The 13,665-nt window shown below is 38.1% G+C and overlaps 2 protein-coding genes across 2 annotated transcripts in view; one reads left to right on the plus strand and one right to left on the minus strand.

Moving 5' to 3' along the window:
- Positions 1 to 940: 940 nt before the first annotated feature.
- On the minus strand, positions 941 to 7,125 carry LOC108682368 (putative Ras-related protein Rab-33). The gene is made up of 5 exons (XM_018171521.2): positions 6,730 to 7,125; positions 6,380 to 6,470; positions 5,685 to 5,804; positions 5,214 to 5,363; positions 941 to 4,279 (listed from the first exon to the last, which is right to left on the minus strand). The coding sequence occupies exons 1-5, from the start codon at positions 6,792 to 6,794 to the stop codon at positions 4,019 to 4,021; spliced, it is 687 nt and encodes a 228-aa protein (XP_018027010.1). The 5' UTR covers positions 6,795 to 7,125; the 3' UTR covers positions 941 to 4,018.
- A 4,749-nt stretch (positions 7,126 to 11,874) lies between these two features.
- LOC108682353 (cytochrome P450 2L1) overlaps positions 11,875 to 13,665 on the plus strand; it is an 8,131-nt gene continuing 6,340 nt past the window's right edge. Inside the window, exon 1 of the mRNA XM_018171497.1 lies at positions 11,875 to 11,884. Within this exon, the coding sequence (XP_018026986.1) occupies positions 11,875 to 11,884 (10 nt within the window). The remainder of the gene's footprint in view (positions 11,885 to 13,665) is intronic.

Genomic DNA, 13,665 nt, shown 5'->3' on the forward strand with positions numbered 1-13,665 from the left:
TTCAGCAGTACCAGGATTGGCGCAGAGAGGTGGGGGTTCGATCCCAGCTCTGTGCGCCAGTTTCTGGTCAGAATCGGCCAGGGGGCCGGGCGGTTAAGCAAAGCAGAATTGGAGCAGTGAGTTGCGAGTTCAAGCTCACAAGTTCGCAACAAGCTGAGAATGTTCTGCGATGTTAAGAATCGGCGACAGGCCTACGGCCAACTAAACGCTGAAACCGCTATTTTTTATCAATGTTCAAAACAAAAGATACGAATATGATTTTGTTTCTTATTAAATTGCAATGAATTCTTGCTTACTGAATATTCTTTTAAGCCTAGGGAGATGCAAATTCTATTTAGGGTTTTTCGAACAGACGAATGTTGACCACTTGGGCGGCCGGTCCAAAGGTCTGACCGGAGGAGGCGGGAACCCTAATTCCAATTCCTACCAGGAGTCCTATGAGGTCCCTCGCTCTCAGACATCGTTCACGAGCTCGGAAACGCGCGTAGCTTAATGTGGTTTCAAGTTGACAGGCCAGATTGATTCGTCAAAGCTGCTAGCGCATTAGAATATTCAAGTAATGAAATGGTTGTTTTCATTTTTTTTTCCAGCTTGAACGGATTGTATATGCGCGTAAGCTACGATTCTGTAATTTATATACGTCGCAAGATAGCAAAATATGTGATGCGATCAAGAAATTTTTTACCCATATATATTTAAAGCGGAAGCTACCAATGCCAGGAATAGTAGGGACCTCCCGATATTTCTCAAAACTTACTCACCTTTCAGAAATCAAGAGAATGAAGCTTCTAGACGTCGCCAAGGAAATTGATTTGCTCAAGATCAAAGTAGGAAATCCTGGACTTTCAGGAAAAACTACTTAAAATATGCATGCCCCCATTACAATTTTTGAACGGGACCTGAATAAGCGGGACTTTATGAGCGGGTAAAAGAAAGCAAGTCAAAGTCATCGTGTGTAATATTTATATAGAACAATGTGACGCCTAACATAATACTCCTTATAATTGTAATAGAGTTCTTTACTCCACTTAAAGCCACCAAAATTTTCGCGCAATTGATAGCGTATATGAAAGCTTTTTATTTAAAACACAGAATACAGGATTTTCTAGAGCAATAATTGGAAAAAGCCATCGGCGGATCACATAACATGCGAATTAGTACAAAGATCAAATACGCTCAAGGCTCATCAAAGTAATCCATCGTAAAGTTAGCATGTGAGACCAGGGCATGAATCGAGTATCACGTTTTTTACAAATTTTCCCCTGCGCAAATAAAATGATAGCAAATGACATCTTTTCTGAGCTACAAGAACATAGCACTATGGAATATACCAATTAGAATTTCCAGTTCAGTTCAACATCAAACAGATTTATAAATATAAAAGAGACTTGCGATGATATAACACAAAGTGCATACACGTCTTAATACGATAAAGACTTTGACAGCCAAGTAAAGTTAACAGAAAAATACTCATCAATAACAAACATAAGCGCTACGCCCGTTAGAGATTCACTGGAAATATTAAAAAATTCTATCTAACTTAGGACAGGATCTAGACCGATGGTTTTCAACCACGAGTTAGGACATTGAAGCAAAATAGGTTGCAATTCGTTGCATAATAATGCACACAAAACAATTGGATGTCCAAAGAAGTGCTCCATAATGCGAGTGCCTCCAGATAGTGCGGTCATCGCTAGTGGCGAGCGGTACATTTTCCATGTGGTATACTTCCGAGGTTCTGAGAGATTTTTATTATATCTTTCTTTCTACTACGAAAATTATATCTGCCTAACAAAAGATGTTCTGGCAAGAATTCACAACTCTTGCAACACGCCGACCATTTGGTCCCAGCACATCACCATCAAATTCAAACAGTGCATTCGATGCTCAAATTACTACCGCTTTGACGAGACAAAATTCAACTAATATAAACATTGGAATGGCTAGAATGCGGTAAAAGTTTGTGCCCGCGGCGACTGTAGAGCACCTCAAAAGGTAATTGATTACAAGAGGGCAGGGGACCATTTAACCAGGCATGAAAGAATTACGAGAATACGGCCTCAATTAAATACGTTACCAGTTAAGTAGAAATGCGGGAGAAGTTAAAATAAAAAATCATCAAAATGGTAGGACCTGATTAAAACAAGCGTCTAGTGAAGACATAAATCATATGAAGAGACGTATACCAGTATTACTGACGACCATTGCTGATTTATTCTAAATAACAGCAGGTTACAAGGTTATAACAAATATTATAGAAACTATATTACAGGTTTAGTAGGGAATGACCACGATTTAAAGTGCTGGTCCACAACAGAAATAAAACTTAGGCTCAACACCAATCGCCGTAATACAGAAAGCCTAGCATTAGGAACTTACGAATTAAAACATCAGCTGCAACCGAACCGTTCCATCATGACTTGTCCAAAAACATTTTTTATACTCTCAAATCTATTAACTGAGAATTCAGCTTAATTTTAATTGAATTCTCATTAATTGTAAACAATTATCCTGAGTACAGGTAACTCGAAATCTGCTTGATGAATATCTTATTCATTTATTTGTTCTTTTTTTTTGTGGCGGTTGAGATTGCTAAAAAATCCAGATTTCTATGAAAGGTTCACCAGTCAATAAACTTAACATTACAACGCATGACACTGAGCTCAAGTAATAATTTTCACCAAGGCCAATTTTATAAGACAAGAACATGAAGCATCATTTGAAATGTATATGGTTAAAAACCTTTTACTTCTATACCGTGTAATTTGTTCAGAAAATATTTATACACACGCTAAGAACATAATACGCGTAAAATAAAATACGTGATTTAGGTAGGTGGAATATCAGTAGAATGGAACATAAAAACAAAGTAGACAATTTTCATGTAGGAAAATGATAGATTCTATAATCACAGCCAGAGGCAAAACACAGTAATAGTGATAGCTGAGTTTATCTTTATTCATCCTAAGGAGAATAGATAATGAAATAATACCTCATTTAATAGGTATTTCACGCTGCCTTCCAACGATACTTTAAGAAGCATCTGTTTGGCTTATGGAATGCGCTAGATTCATATGCTTCCTTAAATGAAAATGGAAGAACGATTACAAAACAGACACAAAATCTGGAAATTTAAATTACATAAATTGAAATAATTACTTTTAATGCCAAACAAGTTAGTTATTCGTGTGACTAGAAATGAAACCATCATCAATAGACATCCTAAAATATCATAAAAAATGCAAAGAAAATAATTTTCTGGAAGGAAAAATGAGGCTACGACTAACCAATTGTACACCAGCAACACGTATCTTCAGACCGCACGCGATCAGCAGGATCGGTGTAGTAGGCATTACGAGGAAAGGAAATGTCTGAATGTAAGTCTCCAACATACACTTCAGCAACGAATAATTTCAACATACCAGTCGAGAGCAAACGCTATCACAAGCAGTAGCTGCCACAGGATCACACCCAGCATCACATAACTTCAGAGCTCACGTCAGTAGCGGCAATCTACAAAACAACCATCAGTATCAGAGAGTATCACGGCTCAAATATTGGGATTAGAAAACTTCAGAGCACAAATATCAGCACCACATAACTCCAGAGCACACGTATCAGCACCAGACAACTTCAGCAAGCACATTCAGCACCAGACAACTTCAGCAAGCACATTCAGCACCAGACAACTTCAGCAAGCACATTCAGCACCAGACAACTTCAGCAAGCACATTCAGTACCAGACAACTTAAGAAGCACATTCATCATCAGACAACTTCAGCAAGCACATTCAGTACCAGACAACTTCAGAGCACATTCAGCATCAGACAACTTCAGCAAGCACATTCAGCACCACACAACTTCAGCAAGCACATTCAGTACTAGACAACTTCAGAGCACATTCAGCACCAGACAACTTCAGCAAGCACATTCAGCACCACACAACTTCAGCAAGCACATTCAGTACCAGACAACTTCAGAGCACACATTCGGCATCAGGCAACTACAGAGCGCACATTTAGCAACAATAAGACTCTTGTCTCTCCGTGAAGCCGGGATCATTGATCCAGTCGCCGCTCCTGACGTCAATAAGTCCAGACTCTTGCAGGGCTGCAGTGGTCTCGGCGCGATGTATCGCTTCCAGCGCAGCGCCACCACCCGCGCTGTTGACCTCAGCAGACATGAGAGGCCTGCTGGCCTGCAGCTTGTGCGCCAGGGTCATGAAGATGGACTCGATGTGGTCACATTCGCTGTCAGCTTTGGCCGAGGTCTCGAAGAGCTGCGTGCAAAGTACACGGTTTCACATATGGCGTGAGAAAATCGATCCGAGTAACGAAGACTGCAGAGGAATAGGTATGGTAATGACAGGGAAAGGTATGGTACAGACAGGTGGATGGAAGTGTGGTACTGACAGGAAGTAGAACAATACAGACAGATGGAGGTGTGGTACTAAGAGGAGGAGGCATATATAGCCAGCCGGGAGGTGATAAAGTAGTGACATAGGTGATAAAGGACACACATGTTAGCTTTAAGATGAAAGTAGGAAGCATAGAACTGATACAGTATGTAATGGGTATGAGATTTGCTTAGGACATGGGTATAAGACTGAGATGGGAGATACGAGATTAATTTGATAAAAGGTACAGGATTGACCCAAGAGATATGGAAGTGATCCAAGACATAAAGGCCTGACACATGAGGTATGTTACTGAAATAGGAGGCATTGGAATGATATAGGAGGTAAAATATGAATGAAATAGAATAGACATAGGTAAGCACAGACATGACAGTAGGCATGGGTTTAGCATATCAGAATAACCACTATGAGCCAAGTTTCACAAACGAAGTGCATTGCAATTCGTCAAGAACAGCACAGAAAGTGTTAGGATGCAAGAATGACACTAAGAGGATAATGAACTTCAATGTCCACATGGTAAACAATTGCCTTAGGAAAATAATGAAATGAAATAGTGAGTTGCGATTTCATTTCAGAAATGTTTTTACACGAGTGATCATTGACTGCACATACATTTGATGCTGGAACTGGCAAAGACTCGGAACTTGCTCAGACTTGAACATGAGCCAATAGGCACTGACACAACAACATTTTTTCGGTAAGTTTTTAGTATGTCTTGATTAACTCAGAAGTTTTTTCCTCTCTTTGTAACTTCGATCACATGAGCTATTTCTGTCATGAGCCTCTAGCAACTTACAGGCATATTGTGGAGGTCAGCAAAGCATTGTGCAGTGCTGGTGGAGACTTTAATGTTGTCAGTTTCGTCACACTTGTTGCCAATCATGAGTCGAGGGATGGCATCACTGAGGCCTTGTCTGTCACACTCGACCAGCCAGCTGCGCAGAGACTGATTGCAGCACGTATGTTTTAGCTTGTTTGTGGGATGGAACTTACTTGTCCATAGTAAGGCTAGTTAAGTAACAATATGATAAGCACTAACAATGTTTGTTAATAGATTATATACGGTAATACAGACCAAATCAACTAGCAGGATAAATCTACACTGAATACTATAGAGAAGCTGAAAAAATATCAACATGAACAGTGAAAAACATGTAAATTCATGAAATGTTAGAATGGAATGTCATGACCCTATGAGTTATTCATCACTTGCAAAACTGATTGGAATTATTATAAATATGACAGAAATAGAAGCCCTAATATTAACCTGGAAAGATGACGTTCTGGTCACGTCATACACCAGCACCACAGCGTGCACATTGCGGTAATAATGCTGCACCATGGACCTCCTGAAGCGCTCCTGCCCGGCTGTGTCCCACAGTTGAAGCTGAAAAAAATCCAACTCAGTACTTACTGCAGTGAGTGATGGAGAGCGCATTTTCTCGTCAACGAAAACGTGAAGTCACAGAGACGGACAGATGGACGGACATGACAAGCACAATAGGGCATTTTTTTCCATAAATGAGAGAATGTGCTAAAAACAAACATATTTAGTAAACAATCAGAATTTCTCTCAATGTTGCTGGGCTTAATAATCCCTCAAATTTTAGAATCATATACTTGCAAAAAATTTCAATACTTTCTTCTTGATTATGATTCTATAATAATAATTTTAGACTCAATATAATATAATATAATTAATAATAATTGTATTAGACTCACCAAATAAAAACTAAAAATCCAATTTTTATCCAATTGTTTATTCCCAAATTTGCAGTGCCGCAGGACTCTTCTACTAATGACAAATTTTCAGGTCCAGGTATTATCCAGACGTACTAATAAGTATTATGGATAAAGCCCTTATATATTATGGCTTCAAACTTACAAATAAACATTGACAAGATAATTGTCCAACAGAAATAATCAATTAAACTGAATATCTATAGATTCATTTGGCCTCACCACAATGTCTTCACCGCCGATGGAAAGCTTGCGCTCACGGAAATCCACCCCAATGGTTGCTGCTGTCTGAGGAAAGCTGCCATTGCAGAACCTGGAATATAGAAAACTTATTAGCCTTGATTTTTATTGATTTCTTATCCAAACTTCATTACAGATATCCAAATTTGATTACTTAAATTCCATTATTGTATTATCAACAAAAATAGTATCAACAACTTTAACCTAATTTCAAACAAGATATTTTCACGTGCTTAAAATAATGAAAATCAGCCTTAAATCAATAATGAGGAACCAGTAACAAGAGAGAGACATATTTCATATGATAAACTTACTTACTTCTTTTTACTTACCTGAAAGTCAAGCAGGTCTTTCCAACATTAGTGTCACCAATAACAATGACTTTGAAGGTACGCATTCTGTTAGGCTCACATAACTGACACAAGTAACAAAATTATGATAGCTCTTCACATTTTCACAAGATCAAGATCAGACATACAATTTCCTACATCTTAATTTTGTTGTTCTGCTTGATGGCCAATTGAAATAAGTCCTTCATCATATATTTACTGATGCCCAACAAACCTGATGTTGTGCAGATCACAGCACAAAGTTGTTTTTGAATTAATCTAGAAAGATTTGAATGTTATGGAGCTTTACTTGACAACACATATTTTATTAGTTAGTGTTTAACATAAAAAATATGTGGATGAGGTTCATATTTGGGTATTCTATCTAAAATAAAATTTATTATGTTACTATAGAAGCTGTAGCATATTGATAAAATTGAACAGTACACGATTCAACTCAGAAGTGAAACTGAAACTAGAAATCTAATCTTTAATATAATGCATTGTTATGAGTTAGGTATGACTTTATAGCAAGTTCAAAGGTTGGCAGTCTATTAATGTCTGGTAAATACTGCTCCGAAGAAAAATTCTAAATTTTCAGTTTCTACTAGAATACAGTGACACGCATATTTATTGGCAGCTTTCAACTCTAAATTTAAATATTGCACCTATGTCCAAGATACTGATGAAATATTAGTGTGCTTGTATTAAAATGCTAGCCTGTAATTGTGTAAACTAATTTCTTACCTTAAAAATATATTATTCATTTAATATTTTCAGGTATATCTTATTTTGTAAATTGACTGTTATTTTCCTCGTGCAAAATTAATGGTAACCTTTACATAAAATCAATTTAACTCATCATTGTTGATCAAGAATATTCTAGGTTGATCTGAGGATGACTCTACAACATTCCCGAACATTCCAAAACACTATGTGCTACAGTGCCTATACTATAAACCTATACGCCAAGTTTGCACTTGCTCAGTTAGTTGTTTGAAGCAGTCGTATAAACACATCTCCAAGATTTTGTTAATTCAATTATGGCAAAGACTTCTGAATACTCACAGGACATAAGGAAGTGTGTAGTTGAACTACACAAAGGAAATGGAGTTCAAAAAATATCATCAACTCTGAATGTTCAGAGTTATTATTGTCAAGTTCAGGAATGATGGGACCACTGCAAATCAAGCAGGAACCAGTTGTAATCAAAAATGAACAAAAGAGATGTGCCTTCCTGCATGAAAATAGTAAATAAAGACCCAAAGATTACTTCCAAGGAATTGCAATCACATCTGGCTAGTACTGGAAAAACTGTGGATGCATCAACAGTGCGATGCTACCTGAACAGTGAGGGCCTTCACGGGCGTGTACCAAGGATGAAGCCACTGTTGAAGCCAATTCACAAGAAGTGTTTGGAGTTTGCCAGGAAGCACATTGATGCTACTCAAGCAGAGCTCAATAATATATTGTGATCAGACGAGACAAAGCTAGAACTATTTGGTGTGAATGACAACCACTTTGTATGGAGGAAATCTGGTGGAGCTCTGGTGGAAAATAATATACATTTAAAAATTACTTTTTAAAGACAACACTTCTAAAGAATCCAGTGTCTTCAATCTTACAAATGTACAATGAATTTCTGATTTAATTTTCAAATCAAAAAATTAGTTTTTCAATTTTTTTAATATATAAATTTTTTAATATATAATTTTTTTCAAAATTATTTATTCTATCAATTGATTCATGCATTGCCTCTGACTTCACAGAAGTGTGCAAAATTTCAGATCAATCAGACAGGTAAAAAAGTGTCAGATATCAGTTATAAGATTTGTAGCTGACAAAATTATTTTTTCAATTTTTTTACTATTGAAAAAATTTTTTTTTTTTAATTTTTAAAATCTGTTAATTTGACATTTGATTCATGCATTGTCTCCAACTTTACACAAGTGTGCAAAATTTCAGATCGATAGGATAAGTAGAAGTGTATTAAATTTTGATTACAAGATTTGTAGCAGACAGACAGACAGACAGACAGACAGACAAGAAGTGAAGTTAAAGAGAAGTGTTGTAAGAACACTCTACCTACTGTGAAGCATGGTGGTGGGTCCATCATGTTGTGGGGATGCTTTTCTGCTGCAGGTACTGGGAATATTTCTGTGATAGAGGGCATCATGAATTCTGAAGGATATCAACACATTTTAACTGATAATGTTAAGCAATTGGCAAGAAAACTGCATCTTGGATGGGCATTTGTCTTTCAACAGGATAACAACCCTAAGCAGTAAGCACACAAGCAAATCAACACAGAAATATTTTGCTACACAGAAATTGAGAGTGTTGGAATGGCCTTCCCAAAGCCAAAATTTAAATCCAATTGAAAATTTATGAAGGGAACTCAAGAGGCATGTTCATATAAGAAAACCCAGCAAAATTGAAGAATTGAAGACTCTTGCCATGGAAGAGTGGTGCATGATTCCCACTAAAACATGCCAACACCTCATAGAAACATACAAGAAGTGTCTGTCTGCTATCATTGCTGCCACGAAAGGTCACACAAAGTATTAAATTAGAATTGCCAACAATTTATATATATATATATATATATATTTGTTTTTTTCAAAATGTTGCCATTACTTTTGCTTTTGGTATTTTTCTAATCAATATAAATACAACAAAGACCTAATGTTTTAATATCTGTTAACGTTATGCACAGAAATTAGATGTTCTTTGATCAATTTAACTGAAAATAAATGCAGAAATTGCAATAAATGCTTCAAATTTCATTATTTCTCAAATTAAATATTTTTAAGCATGTTGCCAAATGCCAATAAATATGCACGTAACTGTAGGTATGGGCGGCCCGTATGGGCCATAAGGCTTCCCAAATTTGTGTATTAAGATAATGATAGGCCCAAGTTCCAAAATCCAAAGTAGTGAAAGTAAAAATTACCAACCTAATTACAAATTAGGTACCTACTAATTAAATTACCAACAAAAGGGCTTAAGGGGCCTCAGGGGGTAATGAGCAGCGGTTTTGAGCATTTTTCATTAATAACTAGGTAGGCTACTTACCATGAAACTTTTCATAAACAAGTTTGGGCTCATTTTAAAGCTCTTCAGCCTCTTTGCAACTTGCAAGGGCTATTGTATGTAATGAAATTACTGAAAAATTACAAATACTATTCATAAGGTACTATTCGATTTGATGCAAAATAAAAGCCTCATGGAACCTCTCCTCTCACCCTCTGGAGTCTGGAAATGGGGTATTCAGGAACACTGAAATAAAACTAGTAGCCTAATTTCAAAACATTTGAAGCATGTAAAGTATAGTAAACTAGCCTAACTGTAAGTGCCATGGTCAGGAATATGTGCCAGGTGCGCGGGAATTTATATTGTCATTTTAACGACCTGCGCGGTGCACCGTACTATGCCAGTAAAAAAAATGTGCCGTGCGCCGACAGCGCCGTACTTTTAGAAAGCTAAAATAGTTTAAATATGGACGCGCGGCAATGCAAATTACGTAATCACACTGACCGTACACAAAACCGTGTACTGTGTCTAAATCAGAACTGTGTCGGACGGCTCCGCGGCCTGCGCCGACTGCTGCGCGGCGCGGAATCGATGACCGTGATTTGCACGAACGCCTGTGCGAAAAAAATATAATTAGATTGATTTACGCGAGAAATTTCCCCGTTTATATACATCTTCCTGAGTGTGGCAGTATTATTGATGGTGATGGAATATTAGGCCTTAACATCCATGAACATGCCATTGAGCTGTGAGCATTTAGGTACAACAACCTTGTCCACTGCAAGACTGCAAGTTACATATCAGCACTCAGCAGGACAGCAGTCATATATGATAGAGCATTTCTCCTGTATCTGGGGCTGGCCCGCTGGGGGTTCTGCCGTTCTGGGCTTGTAATTTTGCATCATTTCAATTGGGTACTAAAGTTAATCCACTATAACAAAAAAGATTGTTAAAAAACATACCCGAAACAGAAAGGAATATGTTAGTGACAACCAATCAACCATCATATTGGTATTATTGCAGATTAACTACATCCAAAAAAAAGGGTGTTTTTTTTTTTGAATCATATGTTTTTTGGGGTGTAGATTATGAATCTGAAATCCATTTTTGGCGGTCGGCATCGGAAAACCAATTTTTTTCGCGACTTACTAACATGGGGGTTACGTAACTTACGTTACCCACTCACCTTTATTTACTAACATGTTACTAACATGGGGGTTACGTAACTTACGTTACCCACTCACCTTTATTTACTATATTTAGTTCAAAAATGTTTTCCGATTTTTTGCCGATTTCGCAGATTTTAGGCATTTTTAGCGCGATTTTTGGGTCGGAAAAAAATCGGTTTTCCGATGCCGACCGCCAAAAATGGATTTCAGATTTGTAATCTACACCCCAAAAAACATATAATTAAAAAAAAAAAACACCCTTTTTTTTGGATGTAGTTAATCTGCAATAATACCATCATATTTTTTGGAGAAATACCTAAATCATATTTTTGGTCAATTAATTTTTATTCTGTTTTGCCCGGTGACAGTCAGTTTAAGACATTTTCCAAAATGGTGCATAGAAATGATAGATTCTATCATTTCTATGCACCATTTTGGGATGACCGATGATGCATTAATTTTTCAATTGGAATTTTCATACTTATGAATTATGAATAGTATTGCTGCTGAGCTGCTCCAGTCCAGGCATTTCCAGTAGGTATAAGGTATGGTGTCAAAGCAGAGACTTTTATATTTAATCATGGATAATTCATGGTGGCCAAACATCTTCAAAGTTGCGTAGTAGGTCGAGGTGCGTCGTAGACTGATAGGCGCTGTCGCCTGTTGGCACTTGGCAGTCTTGGCTGAGTCGGCTCCGGCTGTCGCGCTGGAGGGTCGCCTTCCGAAGATCACCACTGTCCACTGCCCTGGATGTAATGGACCATCAGGATTCCTGTTTTCCGGAACGTAGCCTTCGACACTTCAAACCGTCCGTATCTTGGCCGTGGGTCGAACCAGCCCTCGGTCGAACGGCCACTTGTTGAAGGACGATAAATTTTGGAACAGAACTATGCTATCTGAAACCTAACCTCAGATGCGGTGAACTTTGAAACTACGTAATATAACGATGCCCGGAAGTCAGATTCGACCCGCGATCTGGTGGTGCACGGCAGGTGGTGGTCAAGGCCGGAAGAGGACTAAGCCGAGTGGTACACGGCTGATTGGTGGATGTCCGGAGAGATGCAAGGCATTCGATTCAGGGCTAATTGGTGCACAAAATTGGTGGTGCACGGCTGCGCTCCCGCGCTGATTAGACACGGAGCGGCTCTAACTGCGGACAACTCAGTTACAAGCATTGTATCTTAGAAAGCCTAATTCGATTTAATGGATTGAGATTTGGGGCGTGGTGACTATGAAAAATTGAAAAAAGACATTACAGAGTAAGGCCTTTATAACGGCCATCAGCCACGCATCGCATATTCATTTGTTAGTAGGAAGGAAAAAGGGAGACCAGCCAGGTAGACGAAGCTAGTGGAGAAGCTAGTGGGGTGTGAAAGTTTGTGTTAAATTGTGAGATGAAGAAAAAACAAGGGGAAGAGAAATTCAAGAGGAAATTTTATTTGGTTAATTATTACTATATCCTATTTATTGCACTGTATAGTTTACATCTATATTAGCTTCAGGACCTCGTAGGCAATGAACGACTATTTTTATTCTATTAAAATATTATTGATACAATTATTCCCATTTTATTATTACTTTTTTCCAGCATATATAATGTGTCACAGTGTCAGCGTTCATAAGTAAATATATGATCAAAATTAACTGTAAATTCGAGGACTGTATGTATAAACAATGTTCGTGATATTGAAAAATTATTCCAGAAGGAATCCTAGAATTTTAAACAAAATCCAACACCATGGGCCACGGCTATAAACTGAAAAAACTGCGTTGTAACACATCCATGCAACATTTCTTCTCGCTTCGAGTCACCGACATGTGGAACAGCCTCCCTGATAGCATCGTTAAAATGCTCCGAGAATGAACCCCTTTAAGAAGTATCAACCCCAGTGAACCTGAGTGAAGGCCCATAGTATCAACGCCTTCACTGAACAGGGTGCCCAGTGGTTTAAGTTCAAGATTGGAACAATGTACCAAGATTGGAACAAAGGGATGCGGGTTTGACAGCTCTGTGCGTCAGTTTCTGGTCAGAATCGACAAGGAGGCCGGGCGGTTAAGCAAAGAAATTTTGAAGGACTGAGTTGCAAGTTTAAGCCCGCAACGTACTGTTGATGATCTGTAATATTAAGAATTGGCGACATGCCTACGGCCTTATAAACGCTGAAACCTCTATAAGAATAGACTAGACGAAGCTATGCTGGAGCTGCGGAGCATATGTTCAGTCTTGAAATGCCTAGCACCTTACGGATAATGCAATAAGTCCAGCAGCTATCTCAATCATTCGTCAGTTATGGAAAGATCGGATTCAAAAGGCTGGATCCCTTGTGGAATCAAGTCAAGTACAAGAATTGGCAACCGGCCATGGGCCTATTTCTTCAGTGCCGACACATCTATTCTATTCTATTCTATGCTAGATTAGATGTCCGTAGATGTCCGTAGATTAAGGCCTGTAAATAATGTAGGGAGTAACCGCATCATACGGAATGATGTCCGTAGATTAAGGCCTGTAAATAATGTAGGGAGTAACCGCATACATCAAAGTGAAAGTGCACAAAAAGTTTTAAAATGTTTTTACACGAACTCGGATTCCGTTTTGAACAAAAAAAGTGAACTGTTAACTGTGATCGCAAACGAGTGTATAGACATTATTTGTATTACAGAAACACTTCCTAAAAATCACGGGGGGAAAATTGTACCTGTTGAATTTCAGCTGCCAGGTTTTGATTGTTTTCATAAC

This window comes from Hyalella azteca, unplaced genomic scaffold (genome assembly GCF_000764305.2).
Source record: "Hyalella azteca isolate HAZT.00-mixed unplaced genomic scaffold, Hazt_2.0.2 contig10335, whole genome shotgun sequence".
In the NCBI taxonomy this organism is placed as follows: domain Eukaryota; kingdom Metazoa; phylum Arthropoda; class Malacostraca; order Amphipoda; family Hyalellidae; genus Hyalella; species Hyalella azteca.